The 26,981-nt window shown below is 39.4% G+C and overlaps 1 protein-coding gene across 2 annotated transcripts in view; it reads left to right on the top strand.

Moving 5' to 3' along the window:
- Positions 1-309: 309 nt before the first annotated feature.
- The window catches only part of DAW1 (dynein assembly factor with WD repeats 1), a 48,321-nt gene continuing 21,649 nt past the window's right edge, over positions 310-26,981 (top strand). For both annotated transcript variants that reach the window (XM_004427652.2, XM_087424528.1), the window contains exons 1-6: positions 310-627; positions 11,478-11,550; positions 15,693-15,837; positions 17,257-17,315; positions 19,880-20,002; positions 23,697-23,796. In XM_004427652.2, coding sequence (XP_004427709.1) covers positions 546-627; positions 11,478-11,550; positions 15,693-15,837; positions 17,257-17,315; positions 19,880-20,002; positions 23,697-23,796 — 582 coding nt within the window. In that variant the 5' untranslated portion in view covers positions 310-545. The remainder of the gene's footprint in view (positions 628-11,477; positions 11,551-15,692; positions 15,838-17,256; positions 17,316-19,879; positions 20,003-23,696; positions 23,797-26,981) is intronic.

Here is a 26,981-nt window from a genome sequence, read left to right as displayed (position 1 = left end):
AATTCTCCGTTCTCATCCCGGAGATGGCGGTGATATTAAATGATGGGTAACTCATACCTTTGTTGGGACTCTATGAACACAGGTGCAGAAAGCGCTTAGCGCAGTGTATGGCACAGCGTCGGGAAACGAAGGCTATTACGTTGAGGTCATTTCTCTTTTGTGGGGATAGGGACAGGGCATGAGGAAGGGCCGGGAAAGGTAACCTGGAGCGGGAGTTTTCTTCCATCCCTCCCGGCCGCGCCCCGCCCCTTGTGAGGTCACCCTTACTGAGAACACGAGGGGACGTAGTCCCTGCTCACCCCTCGCACCGAGGGGTGCAGATCCGGGATTCACAGCGCCGCGCCCTGGAGTCCCCGCCCGCCCCTGGGCACCCCGAGGCAGATGCATGCGGCGCGGGGCCAGGGCGCGCTTCCCTCTCGCGCCTCGCTGGGCCCGGGACCGGCGCCCGTCCGCCCCGGGCTGCCCGCCCAGCAGGCTGCGTCCCGGGAGCCCGCGGAGGCGCCCGCGCATGCGCGCCCGTGTCTCGCGGCTGTTTGGCCGTTTCCATGGCTACGAAGCCAGTCCGCGAGGGGTCTGCGAGCGAGAAAATGAAGCTCAAGAGCCTCCTGCTCCGGTATTACCCGCCAGGTACAGGCTGTGCCCCCGCCGCCCTCACCTGGGGCCCTGGACTCTGGCACTGGGGCGGTCTGGGCTGGAGGAGGGTGAGGGACCCTCGGGGGCGGCGGTGTCCCCGAGTGGGTGATCCATGTGGGACAGGAAGCCGGGCGCTTCCGAAGACGGACCCCTCACTCCTTCAGATGCTGGACTCTGTTCCTCAAAACTTTTAAATCGACTCTTTTAGGAAGTCTTTAAACTGTTAAATTGCTGGGTTATAATGCTGTCTGGTTGGTTAGGAATGTGGTGGATGGGGAGGGAGAGGTGGCGATGGGTGATGTCCTGGGATGTTGGTTTCTGGAAGGGAAGACACCGAGGAGAACCACAGTGCTTTTTATTTTCAACGTACCAGAATGATCAAGTCAAGGTGTGTTGAGGTATGAAAAGAAAAATACATACGCAACAAAGCATTTTACGTTAGTGACTGTATACCAGACTGTACCATCAATCAATGGACGACACATTTATTGAGGGCCTACTGCGTAAACACTTTGTGCCTTTAAAGAAAGTCACAGTCCTTGATCCAATGAGTTAAGGAATTATGAAGTAAGTCCATAGAATACTATAGTTTTAGAGTAGAATAAACTTGCCTAGTTCCTTTGTTTCGTAGGTGAGGACATGGTCACCCTTACAGAATAAGTGAAAGTCCCCTGGTCACTCAGCTTGTTAGGGACAGACATAGGAACAGAGCTCTTGGCTTCTAACTCAGAACTCACTTTAAAAATAAGAAGAATGTAAGATAAAAAGTCTGCAGAACTTGCCACAAAGCAGTAGATGACCAAATATACTTGCCTGGTGAAAAGTTTGGTCCTCTCCGCAAGAATGGGCCTGGACAGCAACTTTCACCAGTGTGAAGTTAACATTTGTAGTCAAGACACTCATTTTCTCCCTCTTAGAATTCCAATTAAAGTAACATGAAAAGGCTCTAGATATGAAAGATAGTATATAGGAAAATTTAAGTTAAGATTAATAGCTTGTTTTCTTTAAGCATTCCACAACTTTACATAGTCTGTGCTTACAGGAAGGCAGGGCTGGTTCCCATAAATTGGTTGATAAATGAATGTCTTGCTTTCTTCTCTCTGTTGTGGAGTGTAGGTTAAGAACATGAGCTCTGAGATCGTAATAACTGACTCTCACCATATAGAAATTTTGTAACTTGGGCAGTATGTTGTGATCTGTCAAGCCATCAGTCGGAGAGTCTGACTCATAGGTCTACTGATTCTTTCCAACTACTCTCCCATTTGTCTCTTTCCCTTCCCAGTAAACATCTTTGAAAGAATGTTGTCCCCAATTTCTCTTTTCCCTTGTGTCTTGAACTCACTCCAGTCGTGTTTTCACCCTCCACTGAAACTGCCCTTTTCAAGATCCAGTGACTTCCAACCTTGCTAAATCCACTGGCTGCGTCTCAGTCCTTTCCTTACTTGACCTGACAGCAGCATCCGACCCATTTGATCACTCCGCCCTCCTTTGGCTTCCAGGACACACACTCTGTTCTTTTTCCTGCCTCATTGTCACTCCTTGGTCCATCTTGTTGGCTTCTCCTCTTCTTTCTGATCTTAATGTTGGACTGTCCTAGAGCTCCATTCTTGGACTTCTTTTCTCTATCTATACTCATTTGCTAGGTGATCTCATCTATTCTCAAGGCTTCAGAACCATCCTGAGGAGTCCTGAGTACCCAACTGCCAGCCTGAGTCTTCATTCGGATGTCCAGTGTGCATTTCACGTGGGGCCTCCTGTGGTCTCCCTCATCTCAGTCAATGGCAGCTCCATTCCCCCGCTTGCTCGCGCCAGAACCTTGGACTCATCTTTTTCTCCTCTCTTGCACTCTCCACATTTGTTCCAGTAATAAATCCTGCCAGCTCACCTTCAAAATATGTACAGAATTCAACAACTTCTTGCCACAACCAAGGCTACTGTTCTCTTTCTTGCTAGAGCTTCCACCCTCGCCCCACTTCAGTCTGTTTTCAACCCAGCAGTGGGTGATTCTGTTAGAACATAAATCCGATCATGTCACTCTTCTACTTGAGCCCTCCAATGGCTTTTCATTTCACTTATAGTAGAAAGGCCATCATGTCCAAGGCCCTGCAGGATCTGGCCCCCTTTTGCCTCTCTGTCTTCACCCTGCTTCGCGTTCCAGCAATACTACTCTTCTTGGTGTTCCTGGATGGGCCAAGCGTGCCTCCACACAGGGTCTCAGCAGTTGCTATGCCTTTTGCCTGGGATAATCTTCCCCTGGGTGTCTGCATAGCCAGTACTCTCACGCTTGTTAGCTCCTCCCTCAAAAGTAAGTCAAGTGAAACCTCCCTTTCTAGAATTTCCAACTTTTCAAGATATTTCATAGCCCACTCCCTTGTTTTGTCTTTTCTTTGTCTTGCTTAGTCTCCCCCACTAGAATAAAAGCTTTATGAAGGCAGGGACTTTGTCTCTTTTGCTTACTGCGGTATCTCCAGCACCGAGAGTAAAGCCTGGTGTGTAAATACACACTCACATATTTGTTGACTAAATGAGTGAGTCTAATGAGATGATGTGTATTGAGTAGAATGCCTAGAACTCTTCCTGAAATGTGAACGGGTCTGATAGGTGATCTCTAAGGTCTGCTCCAACTCTAAAAGTCCAGGGTTCTAATAACAATCTTAGATTCAAGAAAGGCTTTAGACTCATGCCTGCGACCTTTGCCTTAATGATGCTCTTATAATGAAGTCATATCTCTTAGCATGTTAGACACTTTATTTCTGAATTCCAGTCTTTGGTGAGCCAAATATTAAGTGCAAGTTTCCAAGGTAGTACTGAATAGCAGGTAAGTGTTGCAATAACATGATCAAACAGGAAAAAATCACTTGCCACTAAATCATTCCCATGCTACCTTTATCGCTTCTGGCCATAAAGCAATTTGGTTTTGCTTCCTGATCCTCTACTTTCAGTCCTCCCACATTCTTTTGGATAACGTATAGGTCAGGAGTATTCTCTTGTTGGCATCCACTGGATTATCCCTCTCCCTCCCTAAATTCCTGATGACTAAAGGTACCTAGCAGTAATACGGCTAATGGGACATGGGGCATTCCCTTTCCATCTTGGTCACATTCATTAATGCATAAGCTCTTTGAGTGTCGTGCAGAGTAGGTGTTGAATATATGCTTTTCAACTGACTCAGTTATGACAGTTTTTGTCTTTTATTTACTGTGTGCAGGCCCCTAGTTTTTTGGCCAGGAGAAGGAACTAAGTAAACATTAATTTAACTAGTTAATAGTCTCAGCACTTTAAAGGTTTCTCTTGATTGAATATGATCTGACCAAGGAATACTCATATCTTTTTTTTTTTTTTTTTGGTGAGGAAGATTGTCCCTGAGCTAACATCTGTGCCAGTTTTCTTCTATTTTGTATATGGGACGCTGCCACAGCATGGCTTATGAGCAGTGTGTAGGTCCGCACCCAGGATCTGAACCCGCAGACCCCAGGTGCCGAAGTAGAGTTTGCGAACTTAACCACTAAGCCGCTGGGCTGGCCCCAGAATACTCATATCTTTTGAAGCTTAACCTTTTAGTATGTTGCAGAATTTGGGGGGTAGTGGCTTCTTACCTAAGTGCTTTGGGAATTGTTCCTACTGCATAATAATAACAACAAGAGAAGATCAAGAATATTAAGATACTGTGGGAAACAATCACTGAAGAACAGCATGTATTCCTAGGAGCATCTTTGTCCATTTCCTGCTTGTTTTCTTCACAGCACACATCACAGCCTCCTGCTTATATTGAAGCTTAGTGATCATGGGAAGGGTGAGCTTGTTGCCTTGGTGTTTTGTCACAGTGAAATAGTGAAATGTGCATGTTTCAGATTTTGCACTTTATTTTCTAGATCCATTTGTATAGTCATCCAACTAATATTTAGTATTCAACTTAAAGACTTTTAACATTTTTCATTTTATTAGAAACAAGGTAGTCGTGATAAAGAAAGCAGAATTTTGTGAATTTGTTTGGTAAATTTTTTTAATGCATTTCCTTAGGATGTTAGATTATACTGTATGGGCTAATTCTTTTCAACCTTGCCCTGAGTTACAGATTATGATTATATTACTTAATCATTGTTTATATCATTTATTTACTCAACTGTTTATTGAATGCCTGCTTTCCTCAATAATAAATAGTGCATCTTGAGTACCCTTATTTATAATGCAAAAAACTTAAAATTACAGAACAGGAAAGAAACAGTCCTTGATGATAATGATGCCTTAAATTGATGGAACCTTGTACGTTTCAAAGTGCTGTATCTTGAGTATTCAAATAACCTTATAAGAATCTTGACCTTTAAGATTTTATATCCTAATAATGTTGATCCCTATAATTTTTCTTCATTTTTCTCTGTTTTTATTTTTCTCTTACTTTTTTATTATAAAAGTAAGATTTACTTATAACCAAATTTTGAAAAATACATAAAAGAATAGTTAAGATCACCCTCAACGCCCTGAAGGTGTGGTGGCCCCTTCAAAGGAGCCACCTAACATGTCTACCAACCGTAAGTGAGAATGGCTACTTCCTCAACGTTGCTAATATTGAGTATTATCAGTCTTGGTAATCTTTGCTAATCTGATGGGTAAAAATCGTACATCGTATCTGTTATTTTATTTTGTATTTCTTATTAATGAAGTTGGGAACATTTCATTTTGGTCTGTTTGTTGATCATTGTCTTTCTTTCTTTGCAAATTGACTGTTCACACTTTTTGTCCATTTTCGTTTTTAAAATCGTTTTTAGACTTCTTTTTATTAAGTCTTTTAAGCTTTGTGTTTATAGTTGAAATTTTTTTGCTGATTATCATTTGCCTTTAAATTTGTGGTATCTTTTACTGTGTAGAAACTTAAAATTTACTTCAGACAAATCTGTCGGTTTTTTCTTTTTTAGCTGTTGAGTTTCACATCATGCTTAAAAAGCCGGTTACAGACACTAAGATATAAATATGTTCTATTATTTAGACCATTTTATATTTTATTTTTAATATTAAAACCTCTAATCAACCTAGAATGTATTTTTGTACACTGTGTGGTGGAAATCCAATTTTATTAATTTTCCCAAAATACAACTGATTATTACATCATTATTTATTGAATAATCTATTCTTTCCACATTAATTTGAAATATTACCTTCAATTTATTTTTAAATTTGCATAGATAGGTAATTCTATTATATGGATCTAATTTTGTATCAGAACCACATTTTATTGTTTTATAGTTTTTTATACTATTTGGTAAATTTTCAAATTCCAAAAATTAAAATCTTTATAATTACTTTAACTCCACAGATTAATTTGACATCTTCACAATGTTGAATTTTCTCATCTAGAAATGGGTCTCTCCATTTATCACAATTTTCTTTTATATACACTAGTACAGCTAGATCTTGTGCATTTCTTGTTAATTTTATATTTAGGTATTCAGTGCAATTGTAAATGTGATCTTTCCTTTAATTGCATCTTACCTTGCCAATGAATCTATTTCTTATCTACTTCCAATCTTAGCTTTTTGTATTCTATTTGTCGTTGTAAGCCCCCTTAAATCCTTTCAAGAACATGTGGCATGTAAGTAGGTTTTTAAAAAGATTTTAACAATGTTGTAATATCCATATTTGTTGAAAATTTTGGTGTGGCACAAGAAGCCTATTTTCACTCTAAGGAAATAAGAACAGTATTTGCAGTGATTGGCTCTCCAACCACTCTTTTTTTTCTTTGTAAGTTTGCTTCTTAGACTAGAGTTTAGTTTCCAGTCTTTGATATAAAAGAACTACTTTTTGGGGAAAAAAAACAAAACAAAACTATGTCAAACTAGCCTCTTAATTACAGTTGTTTGCCTGCTGTGTCATGGAGTTCTGGGCAGTTTTGTTGAGTCATTAAAAGCACTTGGGGGCCGGCCCGGTGGCTCAGCGGTTATGTGCATGCACTCCGCTACTGGCGGCCTGGGTTCGGATCCCGGGCGCGCACCGATGCAATGCTTCTCCGGCCACGCTGTGTCCCACATACAGCAACTAGAAGGATGTGCAACTATGACATACAGCTACCTACTGGGGCTTTGGGGAAGAAAAAAAGGAGGAGGATTGGCAATAGATGTTAGCTCAGAGCAGGTCTTCCTCAGCAAAAAAAAAAAAGAGGAGGATTAGCACGGATGTTAGCTCAGGGCTGACCTCCCTCACACACACACAAAAAAATCATTTGGAATGATTTTTCTGTTCTGAAATGTTACACTTCATTACACAACAGTTGCTTGAGTTCTCTGCTTAGGTTGTGCCAACTCATTGAGACTGTTGAGATGAATTCCTTCCAAGACTGTGGTTATGCAGCTGGGTGAGTGGTGATGTCTGGCCCTGAGAAGGAAACTCTGGAGGAGAAGCAGGATTGAAGAGAAAAATCCTGAACTTGTATGAGGTGCAGGCGAGACATCTATGTGTCTGGAACCCAGAGGAGGTCCAGACTGGAAAGTTCCAACTGGTAATTGTTGGTATATTGATGGTAATTAAAGCCACGAGTATGGGTGAATTTATATAGGGAAACAATGTAAAGTGAGAAGAGAAGAATTCCTAGACCTGAACCCTAAAGACCAGCAGTATTAAAGGTCAGGCAGAAGGGGAGGAACCAGTAAAGGGGAATGAGAAGTAACAGAGTGGAGAAAAAGATGGAGAGATTTCATAAAAGCCTATTGAGAATGGTATTTGAGGAAGGAGGGAGTTGGTTATGGTGTTGATGATTTCTGAAAGGCCACATGCTATACAGACAGGGAGTGTCAGTTGCTTTAAGCAATCTGGGGACATTCATCCAGTCACCTACCAGTTAGTTCATGTGTTCAACCAGCACTGTGAACATTTCTTTTGTACCAAATTTCATGGTAGACACTAGGGATAAGGAGAAGATCGACTTAGGAGCACACAGTCTAGTGAGTTAGATGTTGGTAGGAGAGAAAATGGAAAGATCATGAAGATGATGGGGAGAAGCAGGCACCATTGAGGGAGCAATGGAAGCCAGAGAGAGGAAGGTGCAAGTATTGTCCATTTCACAGTGTTGCTTGTACTTGAACCTGGCCAAATCATGTGCCTACTGTGCATACATCACCATGACTCACTCTGAGGAGGGGTCCTCCTGGGAGTATAAAGAAGCACACGTTTTCTTCTCTTAAAGACATTACAGTCTCGCTGGGGAGAGAAGGCATAGATGCAGTTTAAGTAATAATACAAGGTGACCATGTAGGATATGTCACAAGGTGGTATTTGGTTCATAGCTAGATAATAAGTGCTGTTCAGCGAGACTGTGTGTCAGGTACTTTATATATATATTATTTAACCTCGAGCAGCAAATGAAGGTATTATCCACAGATGAGAAAAATAAAGAGATTATTTACTAGTACCATGAAATAAGTAAAGAGTTGAGTTGGAACTCAAACTTGGATCTGTTTGACACCAGGTACATGCCTTTTCACCTCCGCCACATGCCATCTCAATAGCTCAGTGCTTTTGAAAGTAAATACAGTGTTTCATTAGAATTCTTTATTTTCCCTTGATCTGAAATGCTGCTGGAATCTTATCTGTTATATCAAATTCCGGTCTATAGCAGTGATTCTCAAGTTGTAGGGGGATCCCTGAGAGCCCTTGAGTCCTTTCACTGGGGCCTCAAGGTCAAATCTCTTTTCATAATAACAATAAGGTATCATTCGCTTTTTTCCACTGTGTTGACATTTGCACTAATGGTGCAAAAGCAGTGCAGTGTGAAACTGATGGTGACTTACTAGAAATCAAGGCAGTGGCACCAACTCTAGTAGTGGTCATTGTCTTCTGCACTGGCACCTACTTGCAGTAGGAAAAAAAAAAAAACCCTCAGCTTCACTTAAGAATGTCCTTGGTGATGCAGTAAGGCTTATGAATGTAGTGAAATACTGACATATGAGTACATGTATTCTGAGTGATGAAATAGAAAATACTCATAAGGCACTCCTGCTGCACAGTGATATATGACAGTTGTCTTGAGGAAAGCAGTTGGGCAGTTTTTTGAGTTGAGAGATGAACTAGCTGTTTTTTTCAGGGAATACCGTTTTTACTTGAAAGGTTGACTGAGAAACAAACATGGTTTTCAGACTTGGATATTTGACAGACATTTTCTTGAAAATGAACAAAGCCTGAGCCTGAAACTTTCAAGAAAAACTGTCAGCATTTCTTGCCAGGGGTAAAATTTGAGCTTTCAAGCAAAAATTAGAATTTCAGTAAACTTATATGTACCACCATGAGCTTGACAGCTTACCAACAGTAAAAGAGTTTTCCTGTGATAGATATTGGTAGTGATATTAACAAATGCGAGTTTTTGGATATTGTATTATGAACTATGTTCAACATTTAGAAGATATGCATAACTCAGTATACTGATATTTTTCAAATATCTGGTGCATGATGTTACAAATCACATGTGGATAAAATATCCTTCGAAAGTGTGAGATGGACCAATAGATTTTAATGTAACAGGATATGAAGAGTTCATTGATGTGTTTTCAGATTCTATATTACAACCAATCTTTATGAAACTACCATTTTTTAAGTTTTAATGTAGTATCAAAGAAGAATATCCATAATCATCTGAAAAGGCAATTAAAACGTTTCTTCGTTTTTCCAACTACATATCTGTGTATGACCAGATTTCTTCTTTATAGTTCATCCAAAGCAACTATAGCAACAGCTCAATGCAGAAGCAGAGATGAGAATCCAGCTGTCTTTAAGCCAGATATTAAAGAGATTTGCAAAAACATGAAACAGTGCTACTCTTCTTATTTTTTTTTGTTTTGAGCAATATAGTTATTTCTATAAAATATGTTATTTATGTTAACGTGATATGAGTTTATTACTGCTATTTAAATAAAAAAAAACCTCAACTTTAATATGGAAAATATTACAAAAACAAAAACTCTTTGGAGTCATCAATACTTTAAAGAATGTAAAGTGGTCCTGAGGCAAAAACTTTTGAGATCCACTGGTCCGTATTCATAAATGTACAATTAACTGGCTAAGAGGTTCTGCTCAGTTTTTTTTTCAGTTTGTTATCTGTCTGTTGTTCAGATTGAATATATTCTATTGATTTGTCTTCAAGTTCACTGATTCTCTCCTTTGTTATTTCTGCTGTATTGTTGAACCTATTCAGCAAGTTTTTCATTTTGGCTGTTGTATTTTTCAGTTCTGTAATTCCCATTGGGTTTGTTTTAATAACTTCTATTTATTTTTTAAGATTTTGCATGTTTTCATTCAAAATTCAAATGAATTTTGCATTTCTTTACAAATTCAAGTGAATTTCTAAATGACTGTTGAATCATTTTTGTGACACCTCCTTTAAAATCCTTGTTGGGTAGTTCCAGCATCTCGTTCGTCTCAGTATTGGTCTTTGTTGACCAATACTGGTTCTTGGTACAATGGGTGATTTTTTTACTGTATCCTGGGTATTGGGGTTCATTGATTGCCTTTTCCTGTTTATTGTACCCTGGACATTTTGGTTATTATGTTAGGAGATTCTTGATCCTCTCTAAATCTATTTTAGCAGGCTGTCTGCATGTTTAGATTTAGTATATATGTTCTGGTCTACTCTTGTGGGCTTTAGTTCCAAGGGCAGTTTAGTTTTCTGAGCCCTTGCAGTGTTATTCTGGTCTGCTTTGTTTTTCTGGTGCTGCCGAGGTTTCTGCTCAGTCTCTGCTGGTGCCACCTTCAGGGGAAGAAGGTACTTTCCTGGTTTGCCTGCTCTCACTGGGTGACCTTCTGTGGGTGGAGGACAAGCCCCTGGGCCTGGTTATGCCACTGGTTCAAAGGCAGGGAGACAATACTGCTTCGATGCCTGGTTGGTGGAGTGGGGTCTGGGACATCCCAGGACTGCACTGCTGTCCCTTTTGCAGGTGGATGGGACTGCCCACCATTGGCTCCATTGTGGAGTGGGGTCTGGGAGATCCTGGGACTTTGCTGACACTGCTCTAGGCTGATCAGATAGCCCAGTGGGGCCCCAGCTGAGAAGCAGGGCTTGAGAAAGTCTGGGGCTTTGCTGTTGGCAGCTGCTGCAGGCAGATCAGACTGCTGCTGGGGCCCAGCTGTGTAGTGGGGACTGGGACAGCCCAGGGCTTCCACTGGTGGGTTGGACGGCCCACAGGGGCCCCAGTTGTGGAGCAGGGTTTAGGGATCCCCTTTATTGTTTTGTTTGACTATCCTTTTCCTGGTCCTTTGACCACAGAGTGCAAGCTTTGTTGTTGGGTTTTGGTTTGTGTTGTCTATGCTTTTTGTGGTTCCAGGCTGCAAGCCCGTCTGGTCCTCAGTTTGGGGTATATGGCAGATCAAAGAAAACCCAAGACACTCATTCCTTAAATCCTGAGGTCTCTAGCCAGTCCACCTTCTTCTGTCCAACTTTCAATTATTTTAGCATTGTCTGCTGAATGATTTCAAAGGTATTTTGTTGTCTTTAGAGGAAGGACCAGGGAAAAGTGAGTCTACACAATCTTGTTTTAGAATCACATCTCTGAATATGTTTTATGTTGAAAAATGAAAAAAATTATGTAAAAAAGTAGATTAACTTTTAGGGCTGCTCCAGTGGCCTAGTGGTTAAATTCAGCACACTCCACCTCAATGGCCCTGGTTCAGTTCCCAGGCATGGACCTATACCACTCATAGCAGCCAAGCTGTGGCAGCGGCTCACATATAAAATAGAGGAAGATTCGTAACAGATGTTAGCCCAGGGCGAATCTTCCTCAGCAAAAAAAAAAAAAAAAAAAGTAGATTAACTTTTGACATAGATTGTCATTATAAATGTTTTATAACATGTTTGTTTCTTTTTATAGGAATTATGTTGGAATATGAAAAGAGTGGAGAATTAAAGACCAAATCCATAGATTTGCTTGATCTCGGTCCCAGGTAAGCTGGCTATGGAATGCAACATGTATTTCATATCCAGAATTTTTACTGGAAAACCCTGATGTAGAGTGATGTGTGGATGGGCTGCATAAACTAGAGACAACACATTACCAGAAAAAATTGTTCTTCTGTGCTGTACTATTTCCTGTTTGTTTCAGTGAGTTCTACTCGAGTGTCTTGCTAAATGAAGAGAAGATGGGAAAAGGGTTGTCAGTCTGACCTCTTTTTCTTCCTAAACAGAGCTGTTTTTTTTTTAATAAATAAAACTTTAATTTAGAATGGTTTTAGGAAAGTTGTGAAGACAGAGTTCCCACATACCCCACACCTAGTTTCCCCTATTATTAACATCTTAGCTTAGTATGGTACATTTGTCACAATTAATGAACCAGTATTGATGCATTATTATTAACTAAAGGGAGCATTTCATTCAGTTTTCCTTAGCGTTTGCCTAATTCTCTTTTCCTCTGCCAAGATCCCATCCAGGATGCCACATTCATTCAGTCATCATGTCTCCTTAGGCTTCCGATGGCTGTGACAGTTTCTCAAAACTTTCCTTATTTTTGATGACCTTCACATTTTTGAGGAATGCTGGTTATTGAATTTTAAGAGTATTGCTGAGCCTGTTATTTTCTTAGTAGATAAATGTCTCCTAGGGCTGACTGCGTAGTATCCTCCTTGTTAATTGTCGCGGGGCAGAGTTGGGAGGACCAAATCTTTGTCTCTGAAGCTTGTGCGCCCAGAGGAAATCCCCTTGTGAGATCAAATTGCCCAGAATTCATTCCCTTTGGGGAATCTTATGCAAAACTCCACTTCAAGAGACTGATTATACCTGTTCCAGATTATATCTGAGCCCAAGTGCAGATAAAGTGAAAATATTCTCGATGGGAGAAAATAAAAAAATATAACAAAAATACCATGATATGTGTTTTAGGGTTGTCGCCCAGTGAGATAAGTGATTTTCCGTTGTGACGGTCCTTTTACTTTGTGATGATTAGTGGGGAGGGGAACAGAGACTGTCAGCAAAGGGACCACTCTCATAACCAAAATGAAATAGTAGATGAACTGCTCCCTAGTTTTAAAATGAACCCAAAAGGCCTCATGGCCGGTGAGAGTGGCTGTCACTGGAGGTTTGGAGTTTCAGTGGTACACTTTCTTAGGCTGAGGACAGGGTGTGGCTCAGAGGATGACGGCTTGGATAGAGTCCAAGTCTTATTCCAGGTGGCTGGCACAGAGAAGGTACTTAATAGGTATTTTTTAAAAAAATCAGGGCCGGCCCTGTGGCTTGGTGGTTAAGTGCGCGCGCTGCGATGCTGGCGGCCCGGGTTCGGATCCCGGGTGCGCATCGAGGCACCACTTCTCTGTCCATCCTGAGGCCGAGTCCCACATACAGCAACTAGAAGGGTGTGCAGCTATGACATACAACTATCTACTGGGGCTTTGGGGGCAAAAAATAAAAATAAATAAAATCTTTAAAAAAAAAAAAATCAAAGAATAAATGGTGGCAAAGATAATATCATTGAACTTCATCTACAACAATCCTTGTTTAATCTATTTTCAGAGAAGGCAAGGCCTAAGATCAAATCAAGCTTGTTATTTTTGTAAATGGATTATATTCCTGATTCGTGTGATTATGCCAGCATGAAGAAAGTTCCTTTGTTAGACATAAATGTATTTAGTCAGCAATCATGTATTTGTATGTCCTGCATGCAAAGCTCTAGGTTAGATTCTATGAGCCTATAAAGATACTAATCATAATTGCTACCCTCCATGGGCTTGTTGTTTAGTTTGAGAAACAACTTGTACAAAATAAAATATCGTATGAATGGTATGGATAAACTTATATGAGAGAATGACTTCCAGCTGGAAAGTCAGTAAAAACAAAAATTTTATGTTTAAAATGTATGGATTCTTAGGTCATTTCAAAGAAGGCTTGTGGGGCTGTGAAACCAGGAGCTCTGAACACTGTGATCAAAGGTTGGACTTCTCCATAGGGTGCTGTAGTCATCCTATGTGGTAAATAAATGTCTCAAAGTTAAAAAAATATGGACCTGATTTCTGATTCTGGCCAAGAATCTGGAGGAGTTCTGCACATAAAAATACCTGCAGTATATGTGACATACTGCAGTTACTGTATTGGAAGATAGCAATTAGAATACTACAGGGTGGTGGTGTATGGATTAAATATCTAGTTAATTTAGATCTTGCTAGAAAATCTGTTTTGATTCATAATAGCTGTTGGAAATCTTTCCAAGAGGCATTATTATCTTTTTAATTCTTATGAAAGTATAACTCTTTCAACAACTGAATCTCTTGGAGTTTATGAAAGTCATCGTTATAAACTGTCTCAGATTCATTTCCATTCCAAATATTCACTCCCATTCTGATAGATCATATTTCTTGAGAGCTGGGACCGTATCTTTTACACTCCCGGGGCCTAATCTATACTAGGTACTCAGTAAATGTTAGCTGAATGAATAGTGTCCTAGCTCAGCGCCTTCACAGCACTGGAGCTCAGGAAACGTTTCTTTATGAAGAGGAGGGAGATGCTTATCAGAGTTCATATTTCTGGGAAGCAAATGCTGAGACAGAGGTAGGTGGGTAAAAGGTTATTGGAAAGTGACACCTGTGACAGACCAGGGGATGAAGCAGGGTCGGGCAGGAGGAGCCATCAGCCAGGATGATAATGATGCAGATTGGACAAGAGAATCTCTGTTGTCCACAGGGGAGCTCCGGAGCAAAGCCTGCCGGTTAATGGAGTCCCTCATGGGGCAGTAACGGCCAGGCTCTTGTACCACCCTCTTATTCAGCCGTGGGCTGAGGGCCACCAAGAAGAGCACGCCCTGGGCTCACATGCTCAGGCGGATCCTGAAGGAGCTGAGCTGGAGGCTGTCAGCCAACCAAACATCTCCCTCCCAGCTGGGCCGCGAGTCCTTTCTTCATACATATTTGTGAAGTGTTTTGCAAAATGACCCTACTTTGGATCCTTTGTGGTATATAGACACATAGGGACAGAGATTGGATTGGTGGTTACCAGAGGGGAAGGGGGGAGGGAGGAGGGTGAAAGGGATAATTCGGTACATGTGTGTGCTGATGGGTTGTAATTAGTATTTTGGTGGTGAACATGATGTAATCTATGCAGAAATAGAAGTACAATGATGTACACCTGAAACTTTTACAATGTTATAAACCAATGTTGCTGCAATAAACACAAAATTAAAAAAAAATAGACTTTAATATTTGTCTTGAACTAATATTATTCTGGACTAGCAAAATTTACCAGAATTGAATACTGGGGAAACTTGAATCTACATTTCAGACAAATTCTCTTTGAGGGAAATAATGTTATAGCCCATAAGAAATAGTAATAGTAATAATGATAATAATAATTCTTTGAATGTTTATTTTTAGTTAGGTACTTTCTCTTTCCCTAAAAATATTTAAAACCTAACCTTTCTGAACCTCATTTTCTTCATCGCTAAAATAGTTATGATAAAAGCATTGAATTAGAGGGTTGTTATAGGATTACATGACAGAACACATGTAAAGTGGAAAGTATAGCAGTACCAGGCACATTCAATATATGTTCATTTAATAGAAACGAAAAAGCAGCCAGCCCGATTGCGTAGTGGTTAAGTTCACATGCTCCGCTTCGGTGGCCCAGGGTTCGCGGGTTTGGATCCCAGGTGTGGATCTACGCACGGCTCATCAAACCATACTGTGGCAGCATCCCACATACAAAATAGAGGAAGATTGGCACAGGTGTTAGCTCAGAGCCAATCTTCCTCACCACAAAAAAAAAGAAAAGAAAAAATGAAACAAGAAAAAAATAAAGAGAAAGAGCTCATGTTCAGAACCAGGATGCCCTTGGCCCTCTTAGGTAAGAAAATCAGAATCTTTGCACACCTTCCAGGGGAGAAATCTCAGTTAATAAAATGATTCTAGAGAACCCAAGCAGCTTGCATGTGCCACGATGCTCGTTATTGATCTGTGTGATTTTTTCCCCCAGAATTTTCTTGGTAAAGATGATGGTGTTCTTGACGTTATATAAATGTGGTGCTTCATTGCCATTCTTCATGTCATGAATGTATATGCATTTTTTGTATAGAAAAAAGTAACATTTTTGTATGGTGTGTGAATTTCAGTACTGATGTCGATGCTTTAGTAGAAGAGATTCAGAAAGCAGAACCTCTAATCACAGCTTCACGAACAGACCAAGTAAAACTTTTAATACAGAGATTACAAGAGAAACTTGGACAGCACAGCAACCACAGATTCTATCTTTTTAAGGTAATGCATGTTTAAAAAATACTAGGTAGAAGAATTTCAGTGAATTAATTGGTATGCTATTAATTTGAGGTAAAATACAAATCATGCTTTCTCTTTCCCTCAGTGCTTCACATATATTTGCTGACTGTCTCAATAAATGTTTGTTGAGTGAAGGAATGACATCCAAACATTTATTTCTTGAGAAGTTAAATGAATAAGTCTAATTGTAGTAAGTTTATCTCTTCTTTATAATGATAAATTTAGAGGATAACCATTAAGGTAGTTTTAAGTTACTGAATATCATGATATGATATGTTTGTTTGAATATCATTCAAACAGTTTGTTACTGAATATCATGATATGATATGTTTCATGATATATCAATATTTCAAATTTTCTCCTTCCATGTGAACTAACTGTATTTCAGTAAATTATTTATTGAAATGGCTTATATAATGATTTTAATGTAGTGTAAATATGCTCATTTTTCTCTATAGTTTTTGATGATTAAATTAAAAATATGACAAATGTAGTCATTTATTACTTCAAGATAAGCTCTTATTTTTTCTTTATTATTTAACAATATTTAATAGTTTATTCTAGAATTGCTTCATAGTAACTAATTTTTTATGATTTAAATATAATTATAATAAAATATAATTATTATTTATGTACTGAGCATATTCTATCTGATACCGAATATCCAGGCAATCTTTTGTATTAATCCATTCAATACTGAAAGAGGATGCGATTATTCTTGTAATATTTCTTGTTCCAGCAGGTGGCACTATTTAACTTCAAATATGAGCTCTATAACTAGCGAGACCTCATAGTTTATCCTCCAAAGGGAATGTTTTTGATAGTGAAAGGGGGCACTATTAGTAGTTATACTCGGGGAGCAGACATAATTGGGACTGTCCCAGCCTAGCCAATCACTCTATCAATAAAGAAACTATCCAATTTAAGCATATTCGTTCAATAATATGTCAATGGTAGAAAATGTAGGGATTGAAATCCTGACTCTAAAGGAGCTTTAGGATTCAAAAAGTAGTAGTACATTGTAGAATCTATGTTTGAAATATGTTTAATGTATTTCCTCTATACACTGTTCATACAAAACCGTGTGCAATATGTAAAAGAAAACATTGTAATTAGTGCTATTTGGTATCTTCTTTAATAGCCATAATTTGTCTTAAAGGCAAATTGATGGAAAACACAGATACAATTATGTTTTTGTAATTATTTGTAACTATCAAATGTATTATCCGTCTCCATAATAAACAGTACAACGTACATTTTCTCATTTGTTCAGATATTGGATATTGTCCATTTATTATGTATAATTAAGGCAAACTTGAATGTCTTCATTGGTTTGAATTTAAATTAATGAATTAAACCAAACTTTCAGTTTAAAACAAGTGGTGTTTTCTTTCGTTGAAGGTTCTCAGAGCACATATACTGCCGTTGACTAATGTTGCACTTAATAAATCGGGCTCTTGGTAAGGTTCTCTATTTATTTAAAACATTTTTTTATTAGACTTTCTTTCTAGAGCAGTTTTAGGTTCATAGAAAAATTGAGTGGAAAATACAGAGATTGCCCATATACTCCCTGCTCCCACACATCCATAGCCTCCCCCACTATCAACATCCCCCACAGAGGCCTACGATTGTTACAGTTGATGAACCTACATTGACACATCATTATCACAAAGGCCGTAGTTTACATTAGGGTTCACTCTTGGTGCTGTCCATTCTATGGGTTTGACAAATGTATGATGTGTATCCACCATTATAGTATCACACAGAACAGCTTCACTGCCCTAAGATTCATCTGCGCTCTGCCTATTTATTTCCATTTCTATTCTTTATTTCTGATTTTTAACAATCAAGGGATAAATTTTTTTTTTAAATAAAAATTACATATATTTAAGGTGTACAACATGATGATTTGATATATATATATGTAGTGAAATAATTACTAGGGTCAAGCTAATTAACATATCTTCTCACAGTTACCATTTTTTGTGTGAGTGTGGTGAAAACACTTGAAATCTACTCTCTTACCATATTTCCAATATTCAATACAGTATTATTAACTGTAGTCATCATGCCATACATTAGATCTCTAGACTTATTCATCCTACGTAACTGCAACTTTGTATCCTTTAGCCAACATCTCCCCATTTCTCCCACTCGCCAGCCCCTGGTAACTACCGTTCTACTCCCTGCTTCTGTGAGTTCAACTTTCTTTTTTTTAGATGCCACATATAAGTGACATTATACTATATGTGTCGTTCTGTGTGTGGCTTATTTCACTTAGCATAATGTCCTCCAGGTTCATCCATGTTGTCACAAATGGCAGGATTTCCTTCTTTCTCATGGCTGGATAATATTCCTTTATTTTACACTACATTTTTTTTTTATCTTTTCATCCCTTGACGGACACTTAAATTGTTTCCATATCTTGGCTACTGTGAACAATGCTGCAGTGAACATGAGTACAGATATCTCTATGAGATCCTGATTTCATTTCCTTTGGATATATACCCAGAAGTGGGATTGCTGGATCATATGGTAGTTCTATTTTTTAATTTTGGGGGGAACCACCATACTGTCTTCCATAATGACTGTATCAATTTATGTTCCCAAAGAAGCTAGGAGGAAAATGTCTAGAGGAGAATCAGAGATACACTGCCTTGTCAACCTTCCTACTGAGTTGAGTTTACATATCAGAGTTTGTTTTCACTTTTTATCACTACCACTTGACATTCAATCTGGCTTTTCAATTTTGTGCATTTTTTTCCTGTTAGGGAAATATCTTTGCTAATGGAATATTTAAGGAATAACTAAGATACTGTTATTTTGAGTTAAAATATTAGAGGTCAATATACTAACTATTCCTGTAGTAGAACAGTCATGTTAAAGGATTTTTAAATGTTAAACAAATATTTATTGAATACTTACTAGTGTGCCAGTCATTGTTCCAGGTCCTGGGGATGATGGTGGTAAACTCGCAAATATAAAAGAAATGGGTAGAAAGACTAGCAAATATAAAAGAAACAATCCAGTTCTTCAGAGACTAGTGAGAAGGTGAGTGTGACTGGTCAGGATGTGCTTTTGGGAGCAGTTGAGATTCCCAGAGATGGCCAAGGATGCTGGCCTCGTAGACCATGAGCAGAAGTTTGAATTTACCTCTAGATTGCTAGGAAGCCATTTGAGGAACGTTAAAAAATAACTCCAATTTCTGTGAGGAAAATATTTGATTTGTAAGGGCCATGTGTGAGCCAAGACCCATTAGAAGATGGTTTCACTTATTTAGGCAAGAGATGGAGCCAATGGAGCTGGTGAGAAATGGCCGTACTAGGGATGTATTTTGAGATTGTGCTAACAGAATTTACTATTAGCTTGTGGGTGGGATGTGAGGGAAAGAGGGGAATAGAAGATGCTGCTAAGATTTTATGGTCTGACCAACTGGAAGGATGATACTGTTAATTGAGCTATATTAGAGTTTCAGAAGGTGTTATTTATTATTAACATTATTTAATTATATAGTTATTGATATTATGAGAATAATTCTTGGCAGGATTATTCTTTATTTAGTGACTCATTTTTGGGTTTGGGATAAAATTGGGCAGTTTCTAAGTCAAAGGATTTAGATATTGTTCCCAAGTTAACTGTTTGTTCTGCATACACAATTTCCATCATAAAAAATAACAAGGTAGGGGCCGGCCCTGTGGCGTAGCGGTTAAGCGCGTGCGCTCCGCTGCTGGCCGCCCTGGTTCAGATCCTGGGTGCGCACCGACACACCGCTTGTCAGGCCATGCTGTGGCGGCGTCCCATAGAAAGTGGAGGAAGATGGGCACAGATGTTAGCCCAGGGCCAGTCTTCCTCAGCGAAAAAGAGGAGGATTGGCATGGTTGTTAGCTCAGGGCTGATCTTCCTCACCAAAACAAAACAAAACAAAAACAAGGTAAATGGGTTAGTATCCTGCACGTAAAAAAGGAGGTCTTGATTAAAACACTGCTATTCTCGCCCTGGGATTTATTTATATTCCTTGTGTTAGCTTTATCACAGGAAGCTACGATCGGACATGCAAACTCTGGGACACTGCATCTGGAGAGGAGCTGCACACTCTGGAGGGGCACAGGAATGTGGTTTATGCCATAGCGTTCAACAATCCTTATGGGTAAAAAGACATTCATTCATTCACTTATTCCTTAATTAATCCATTAATTCATCCCTTACTCCATCTATTGGGAGAGGAAAGGAAGAAGACACAGAACTAAAATTTATTGAGTGCTTGATGTGTGCTTTGAAAGCCTTTTAAACACCTCCTTCAGTGCTTAGAGGAGCTTTGGGATAGGTATTACTGTCCTCGGATAAAGTACATAAAGTTCAAGCACCCTTCCCAGGATCACACGGTAGTTAAGAAGAGAGCTACATTTCAAGGTTGAGCAAGGCTGACTCTCTGCCCTTGGGGGTTCTCGGACAGGCAGCTCCTACTGATGTTATAGCACTGGGCTGATGCTTCTGGAGAATGCAGGGATACACAGCATGGTTTACTTAGTCTTACCAGGTAGAAAAAAAGTACGTATAGTAACATGCTAAGTACCAAATACAATAGAAGCATTTTTAAACCAACCTCTAGTTACCCAATTCAATTGAATTACCAACATTCTCTATCCTTCTGTGCAACATACTGATACTCGTGGCTCCCTGAATGCTTGCAGCAACTAGGCTACCCACTGGTATGCTTAACTTCTCTTCCCACTGGTTGGGCTCTAAGCTAATCAAGAGTTAGTTGTATTTGTCCACAAACCTGCTTATGTTGGTTGTGCTTTCAATTGTAATTATGTAATTTAATATGTAATTTAATTAAATACTGCTTAAACTAATGAAATACGAGTGTGAAAATAAAGCTGTTGTTTCTGTGAAAACATAGATAAGGTAAATCTTTGAAAAATTGTTACTAAGTAAAGTTGTAGATGAGACCAATGTAAAAATTAGAAAACCTATTGTAAAAATTTAGAAAAATTTGGCACTCAAATTTTCTGCAAGTGTGTTTAAGTTCTTTAAGTTCTCATTCTACTTTAAAGAAAAGAAAATTGGAAATTATAGAGGTTGGGCATGATTCCTGTAAGACAGATAATGAACTCCAATTAGTTGAAAAGGCCTTGGCCTCTTGTCAAAAGATTGGCAGATGGATGTATATATTTGAGTAAAAATTTTTAGCCTGTCTATCTTTTTTGTGATTGGCCACTTGAATTGACTTTTCTCATTAACCAAGTGAGTTCAACAAATATGTTTCTTTTACTGCAGTGTTATGATGACTAGAACAAAGCAGTGAATGGTTAAAAGTTAAGAGGAGGAAGAGATCATGGTGATTTCTCCTGGTTGGGGTCTTTAAGGATGCTGTGAGACTAAAGCGTAAGCATGAAAGATGGAAGGTGGAGAGAGGGGTGGTGAGGACACCCTGGGCCAAGGGACCTTAGCAGCCCCGTGTTACAGGTGGGGTTTCATCAGGTAGGCTCAGCGGCCAGTCTTTCTGGTGAACGTATCATGTGAGAAATAGATAGGTGAGGTCAGAGCATTCTGTGTAGTTTGAACTCTGTTCTGGGGGACTGAGTCACCATGAAAGTTGATGAACAAAAGAGTGACACAATGAAAGTGCTATTTCAGGATTGCTCTGGCAGAGAGAAGTGGTCAGGGGTTTGGGGGTGGGAAGAAATAGTAGGCAAGGAGGTTAGTTAGGAGGCAGATACAGTAATACAGTTGTGAGATGATGGAAACAGTCTAAGACAGTGGCAGAGGCAATAGAAGAAATTTTATAAAAATGCGATGCACTTAGAGTAGAAATTTTATACCACAAATTTTAGAAACTTATCTAAGTTGCTAATGTCATTATATCTTTTTAAAAATGTAATACACTTTCAAAACACATTGTGATGGCACAAAACTTAATTGGTACATTAAAATGATTAAATATTCCAGGTAAATTACAGAAAATTTAACTTTGATGCATACATTTTTATAATGTAGAGAAGGATAATTTTTATAATACTTTATTACACCAACTTATGGTGGAAGAGAAAGATTTTATTGAAATTATAAATGACACTGTTTTACTTCTAGTATAATTCCTACTTTAATTGCAATGTTATTTAAAGGATTTTAAAGGTATGTTCTGTATAATATAGTACCATCTCCTTTAATAGTCTACTTAACAGACATGACATTTTTGGATGTCTATCTGAGAACTAGGTTTTCTGGGGATGGAGAGGTGAGGAACACTCCTTCACTTTCTGGTTATTCTATTGAATTCTACTAGGTGTCCCTGATGAAAAACCAACTTGTCCAGTGACATAGTCTGTTGATTTATGTATGGGTTAAAGCAGTGATTTCCATTGCACTTGGAGGCATTGGGATTTTGGTGGAGTGAATTCAAGAGAACCACCAAAGAATAAGAGGGAGTGTGTGTGTGTGTGTGTGTGTGCGCGTGTGTGCGAGCGCAAGAGAGAAACAAACTTCAACCAGTTTAGTGTTTATATGTTTTATACATTAGATCAGCAGTAAGCTTTGATTCAATAAAGTAATTCTAAAAAACATTGAAGTTAGTAAATCTTTTATAATCTGATGTCATATGGATATAGAGAACAGTATGTGATAGAACAGAAAATGATCAAGAAACAATAGCAACTTGAGACCGACATGTTTGAGGGGCAGGAAGGATGGAAAGTGGAAGGAGGGAACAGATGAAGAACTCGTAGGGCGTTCAGTCTATCTTGAGCAGAAGTTGAAAGACAGCAGCAGCTGATGGAAAAATGCCTTAGACTGGACGTCAAAGGAGAGAGCCGGTGCAGAGACTCTGGGTGGAAAACCAGCCTTGTGTGTTTGGAAGCTTTGACGGGGGGATGAGTATTCCCCACAGCAAGCTGTCCCCAGAGCATGGACAGAAAGGGCCTTGCTTCCCTTTAGTATTAGAGACCACGGAAGTACTATGTGGGTGGCCTGAGAACAAAGGAGAGAAGGAAGGTGTCAGTGTTAGTCTGGACAAATATAAATCCTGCAACTGTGCTGAGCATTTATAATTTGCTTTGGGATTATGTATTTTGGGTCTTAAGACCCCTCACACTTTTGGGCAAGGAACTTGCACTGTAAATGGTGACCCAGTTGGGTGAACATTTTGGTGACTTGCTATATAAAGGACAGCTAGGGGACAAGGGTAAAGGAAAATATTTTAGTTCCATGATCAAAAGCTTAACAGGTTATTCTAGTCTTATCCGTTGGGTGTTGACAGTAGCCTTGCTCCACAGTAAACACGAAACATTCTTGTTTGAAAAAGACTAAAGTCTTTATCATTTCTCGTCTCTAAACTCTCTTTCTTGTTCCAAGACCTTACAAGTGGAATAACATAGGTATTATTTTCCCAAGGAGACACTCACCGTCTAACTTCTCAAAACTTTATCTAGCTATATGGTTAATTGGATTTATATCTTTTCAGTTTTCTTCTTTATACTTTTCAGTAGACATACTAACAGAGTTTTTCTATGTTTATACAACTCATACATTATTTTCATTTGTTAGTAATTTCTAAACTAAATCTTTTACCATATTCACTGTGCTCATTTAAAAGATTTTTGTAATCCTAAACATATACCTTTAATGTAAAATCTTTAAAATTAAACATGTAAACTGATATCATTAAAAAATTAGACCTTTATTTTGCTATCCACTGAAACAAATATAGGATTGCTTATTGCTTTAAAAGTGAAGTAAACTTCGGAATAGACAGAGATCCATGTATTAATATCTGTCTTAATTCAATGTGTCGTATACTATGGTTGGATTTGATTTCAAATTTTTTTTTTTTCAAATTTTAGTGACAAAATTGCTACTGGGTCCTTCGATAAGACTTGTAAACTGTGGAGTGTAGAAACAGGAAAATGTTACCATACCTTTAGGGGTCATACGGCAGAAATAGTGAGTACATTTATTTTATTTTGTTTTTTATGTTGCTGTTCTTTTTTAAAAAAATTTTTCCTTTATTTTTAATAGACTTTATTTTTTAGAGCAGTTTTAGGTTCACAGTGAGATTGAGAGGAAGGTATGGAGATTTCCCATATACTCCCTGCCTCTCCTCCACACAGCATGCCTCACTACCAGCATGCTCCTCTACCAACACCCCCCACCAGGGTGGTACATTTGTTACAATTGATGAACCAATATTGACACATCATTGCAATTTCTTTTTAGGATTCCATTGTAAAATTAATGTGGTTCTACCTTCATAATTAATTTTAAAATGTCATCCAGTATTTTAGGTCTATGTATATTTTATATAGTGGTGTTGATATAATTCACAAACTACTCTAGTTTTAATATCTTGCAGATATACTGCATTGACTAAGTAGACATGTAATGTGATAAGTATAAGAGTACAATATCCACCTTGACTTTTTCTTTTTCATTTATTTGTCTTTAATGGACTCACTTGATGAAGGTTGATGAAATTCTTAAAATAGCTTTTAAAATAAGTTTTTTATATCATGTAAAATATTGAGGCTGGTGGTTTTCCAGATATCATTAGAACTTAAATTTGCATGAATAGGTTGATACTCTCAATAGCTTTCACTATTGGGAAGCCCTTGCCCTTGGCCAACTCTGTGTTACATCTTATAACAATTAGTGAGGTAATTGGCACCCTATGGAACAAGTGATAGGTTTTAAAAATAAACAGCCTGCTTATTTTAGGAGTGAAATCTGTTTATATACATACTTCAAGTTCATGGTATATTCATCCAACAAGAGCTCATGCTATGTTTGAGATACTTTGCTAGACACTGGGGATATTGCAGTGAAAAATTGTAACTGACCCTTTAATGACACTCATTGTGCACAATGCACTGGTGTAAGCCCTTTACATATATTAGCTTGGTTGTGCCTCATAACAACCCTATAAGGTAGATATATCCCCATTTTACAGTTGAAGATACTGAGGCATAGAGAGCTTAAGTAACTTGCCAAAGGTCATAAGAAAAGCATAATCCTCGTTCTGAAAGTGTGGCCATGTTTCCACTTCCCTTGGATTTTGAAAAGGTTTTCTCTATATTTAGTTCCTAGGAAGACATCCATATTTTTCATGGTCAACAACATCAATCCAATAAATGTTTACTAAATATTGACTGTGTGAGAAATTCTGGCCTATGTGCTTGGGATTCCAAATAGAATCAGACATAGTTCTTGCTCTCTAGGAATTTTGTGGTATAGTAGAAGGAGTAGAGATGTCAATGAGTAAATTCAAAGACATGTTGTAGGTGTGCTAGAAGTTGGCAGGAGTTCAGTGAGGGCACAGAGGGGAGCAATCAAGTCTCCTTGGCCAGGGAGGGTGTTCAGGAAAGACTTTGCAGAGAAGTGGCACCTGTATTCCAGGCAGAGGGAGCTGCACCGGCAAATGCCCAGAGGAAGTGTGCAACAGTGGCACGTGCTTGAAAGCTCACGTGGCTGTGTGTGGCAGAGCGTGCTTTCCAACCTTCCCCGGTGATGACATGCAGCACACTGTGGGGAGCTGCCTGCTGCCCATGGTTGGAGGTGACAGGCAAGGATCCCTGGTGCTGCCCAGCTGCCTGGGTTAAGGGTGTCAGTGTGTTGGCACACCTGAAACCCATTCAAAGCCAGACCATAGGGTGTGCATGATTGAAGTGGTAGAGGCAGACAAGGCCATATTACAGATTTATAGAGGGTCTCATATGCTGGGCTAAGGAATTTGGACTTTATCCTGTAGATAATGCCATACTGTTGAGACTTTTCAGCTGAGAGATGGCGTGGTCAGTTTTGCTCTTTGGAAAGATCATTTTTTGGCAGTGCGAAGGAGAAATGGAAAGTAGGTAAGATCAGAAGTATGGGCCACTTGGGGATCTTGTTGCAGTCCAAGCAAAAATGATGAAGGCCTGTCATGAGGCAGGTGATGAGAATGTGAGAGAGGTTAGAGGGTGGAGGATAGAAATAGGTTACTAAGTAGATATGAGGCATGAAGGAAAAGGAGAACCAGGATGGTTCCCTGATTTCAGGCCTGGGCAACTGGCAGTGTCATTCACCATTCTGTATGAAAAAGAGGAGGAGCAGGTTTGCTTCCTATGATTCTTGTGTCTTAGACAGATGGATAAAAGCCGTGTGCTATCCAAATAGAGGCATCCATTTGGTACTTGGCTCTTTGGGGCTGAACTGGGCAGTGAGGTCCGAGAAGGAGACGTAGATGGCGTGTCCCTGTCATCTGGGTGGTGGTAGAAACCACTGAGCAATTGAACTGCCCCAAGGGAAAGGTAGAGTATGGGGAGAAGACTGATGGAATCTTGGGAAGATAGAGAAGAGAAACCTTCAAAAGATACAAAAAAAGAGATAAGAAGTAAGAGAAGAAAAGCACAGCACTGTCAAAGCCATCAAGAAGGAAGAAAATATCGAGAACCTCAGGGAGGTTAAGTGGGATAACCGACCAAGCCTCTTGGATTGGACATTTAGCCAGTGGTGTCAGTAGAGTTGAAGAATGGAAGATGGGCAAACAGTGAGTGATGGTAGATTATTTTTTAAAGGGATTTGGTTGTAAAGGGAAATAAGGTAGTTGAAAGGGGATACATAGAGTCAAGGGAGGCTTTGTTTTTATGTGGGAAGAGCTCAAGCATGTTTATAGGCCACTGGGAAGGACGCAGTCTAGAGGGAAGGAAAAGCACATCTCCCCTAGAGTGTGTTAGAATGGGCGAAGGGGTCTCTCTGAGACTGAAGTAAAGGAGGGTGAGGGCCAGGTGAGGAAATTCCCACCTGATAAAGGAATTTTCTCAGGGAAGTAGTAGGAGGCCGAGTTATCTGCTGAGGAAGGATGAGGACAGGAGTGGGGGCAAGACTCGGGAATGGGAGGATGTGTGGAGCCAGAGGCATGTTAAACAAAGTGGGGAATGGTGCTGAGGACACAGTTGAGGACAGAAGGCATGAATGAGCAACACCAGTAATCTGCTATGCCAGTTTCTTAAGCTGCCTCGGCTGAGTGATGAGGTAGTGAGGGCAAATGAGTGGGTAAAATCTCTGCTTGATGTAAGTTGTTAGGAGCATTATGGAGGGTGCAGTTGAAAGACAAGACTAACAGTGTTGAGGATGCTGGTAGGAGTGATGCTTCC

This window comes from Ceratotherium simum, chromosome 37, assembly GCF_057802395.1.
Source record: "Ceratotherium simum simum isolate JZ-2026a chromosome 37, ASM5780239v1, whole genome shotgun sequence".
Classification (NCBI taxonomy): Eukaryota; Metazoa; Chordata; class Mammalia; order Perissodactyla; family Rhinocerotidae; genus Ceratotherium; species Ceratotherium simum.
The sequence above is the reverse complement of the archived record's forward strand: the minus strand, read 5'-3'. Positions and strand labels throughout refer to the sequence as shown.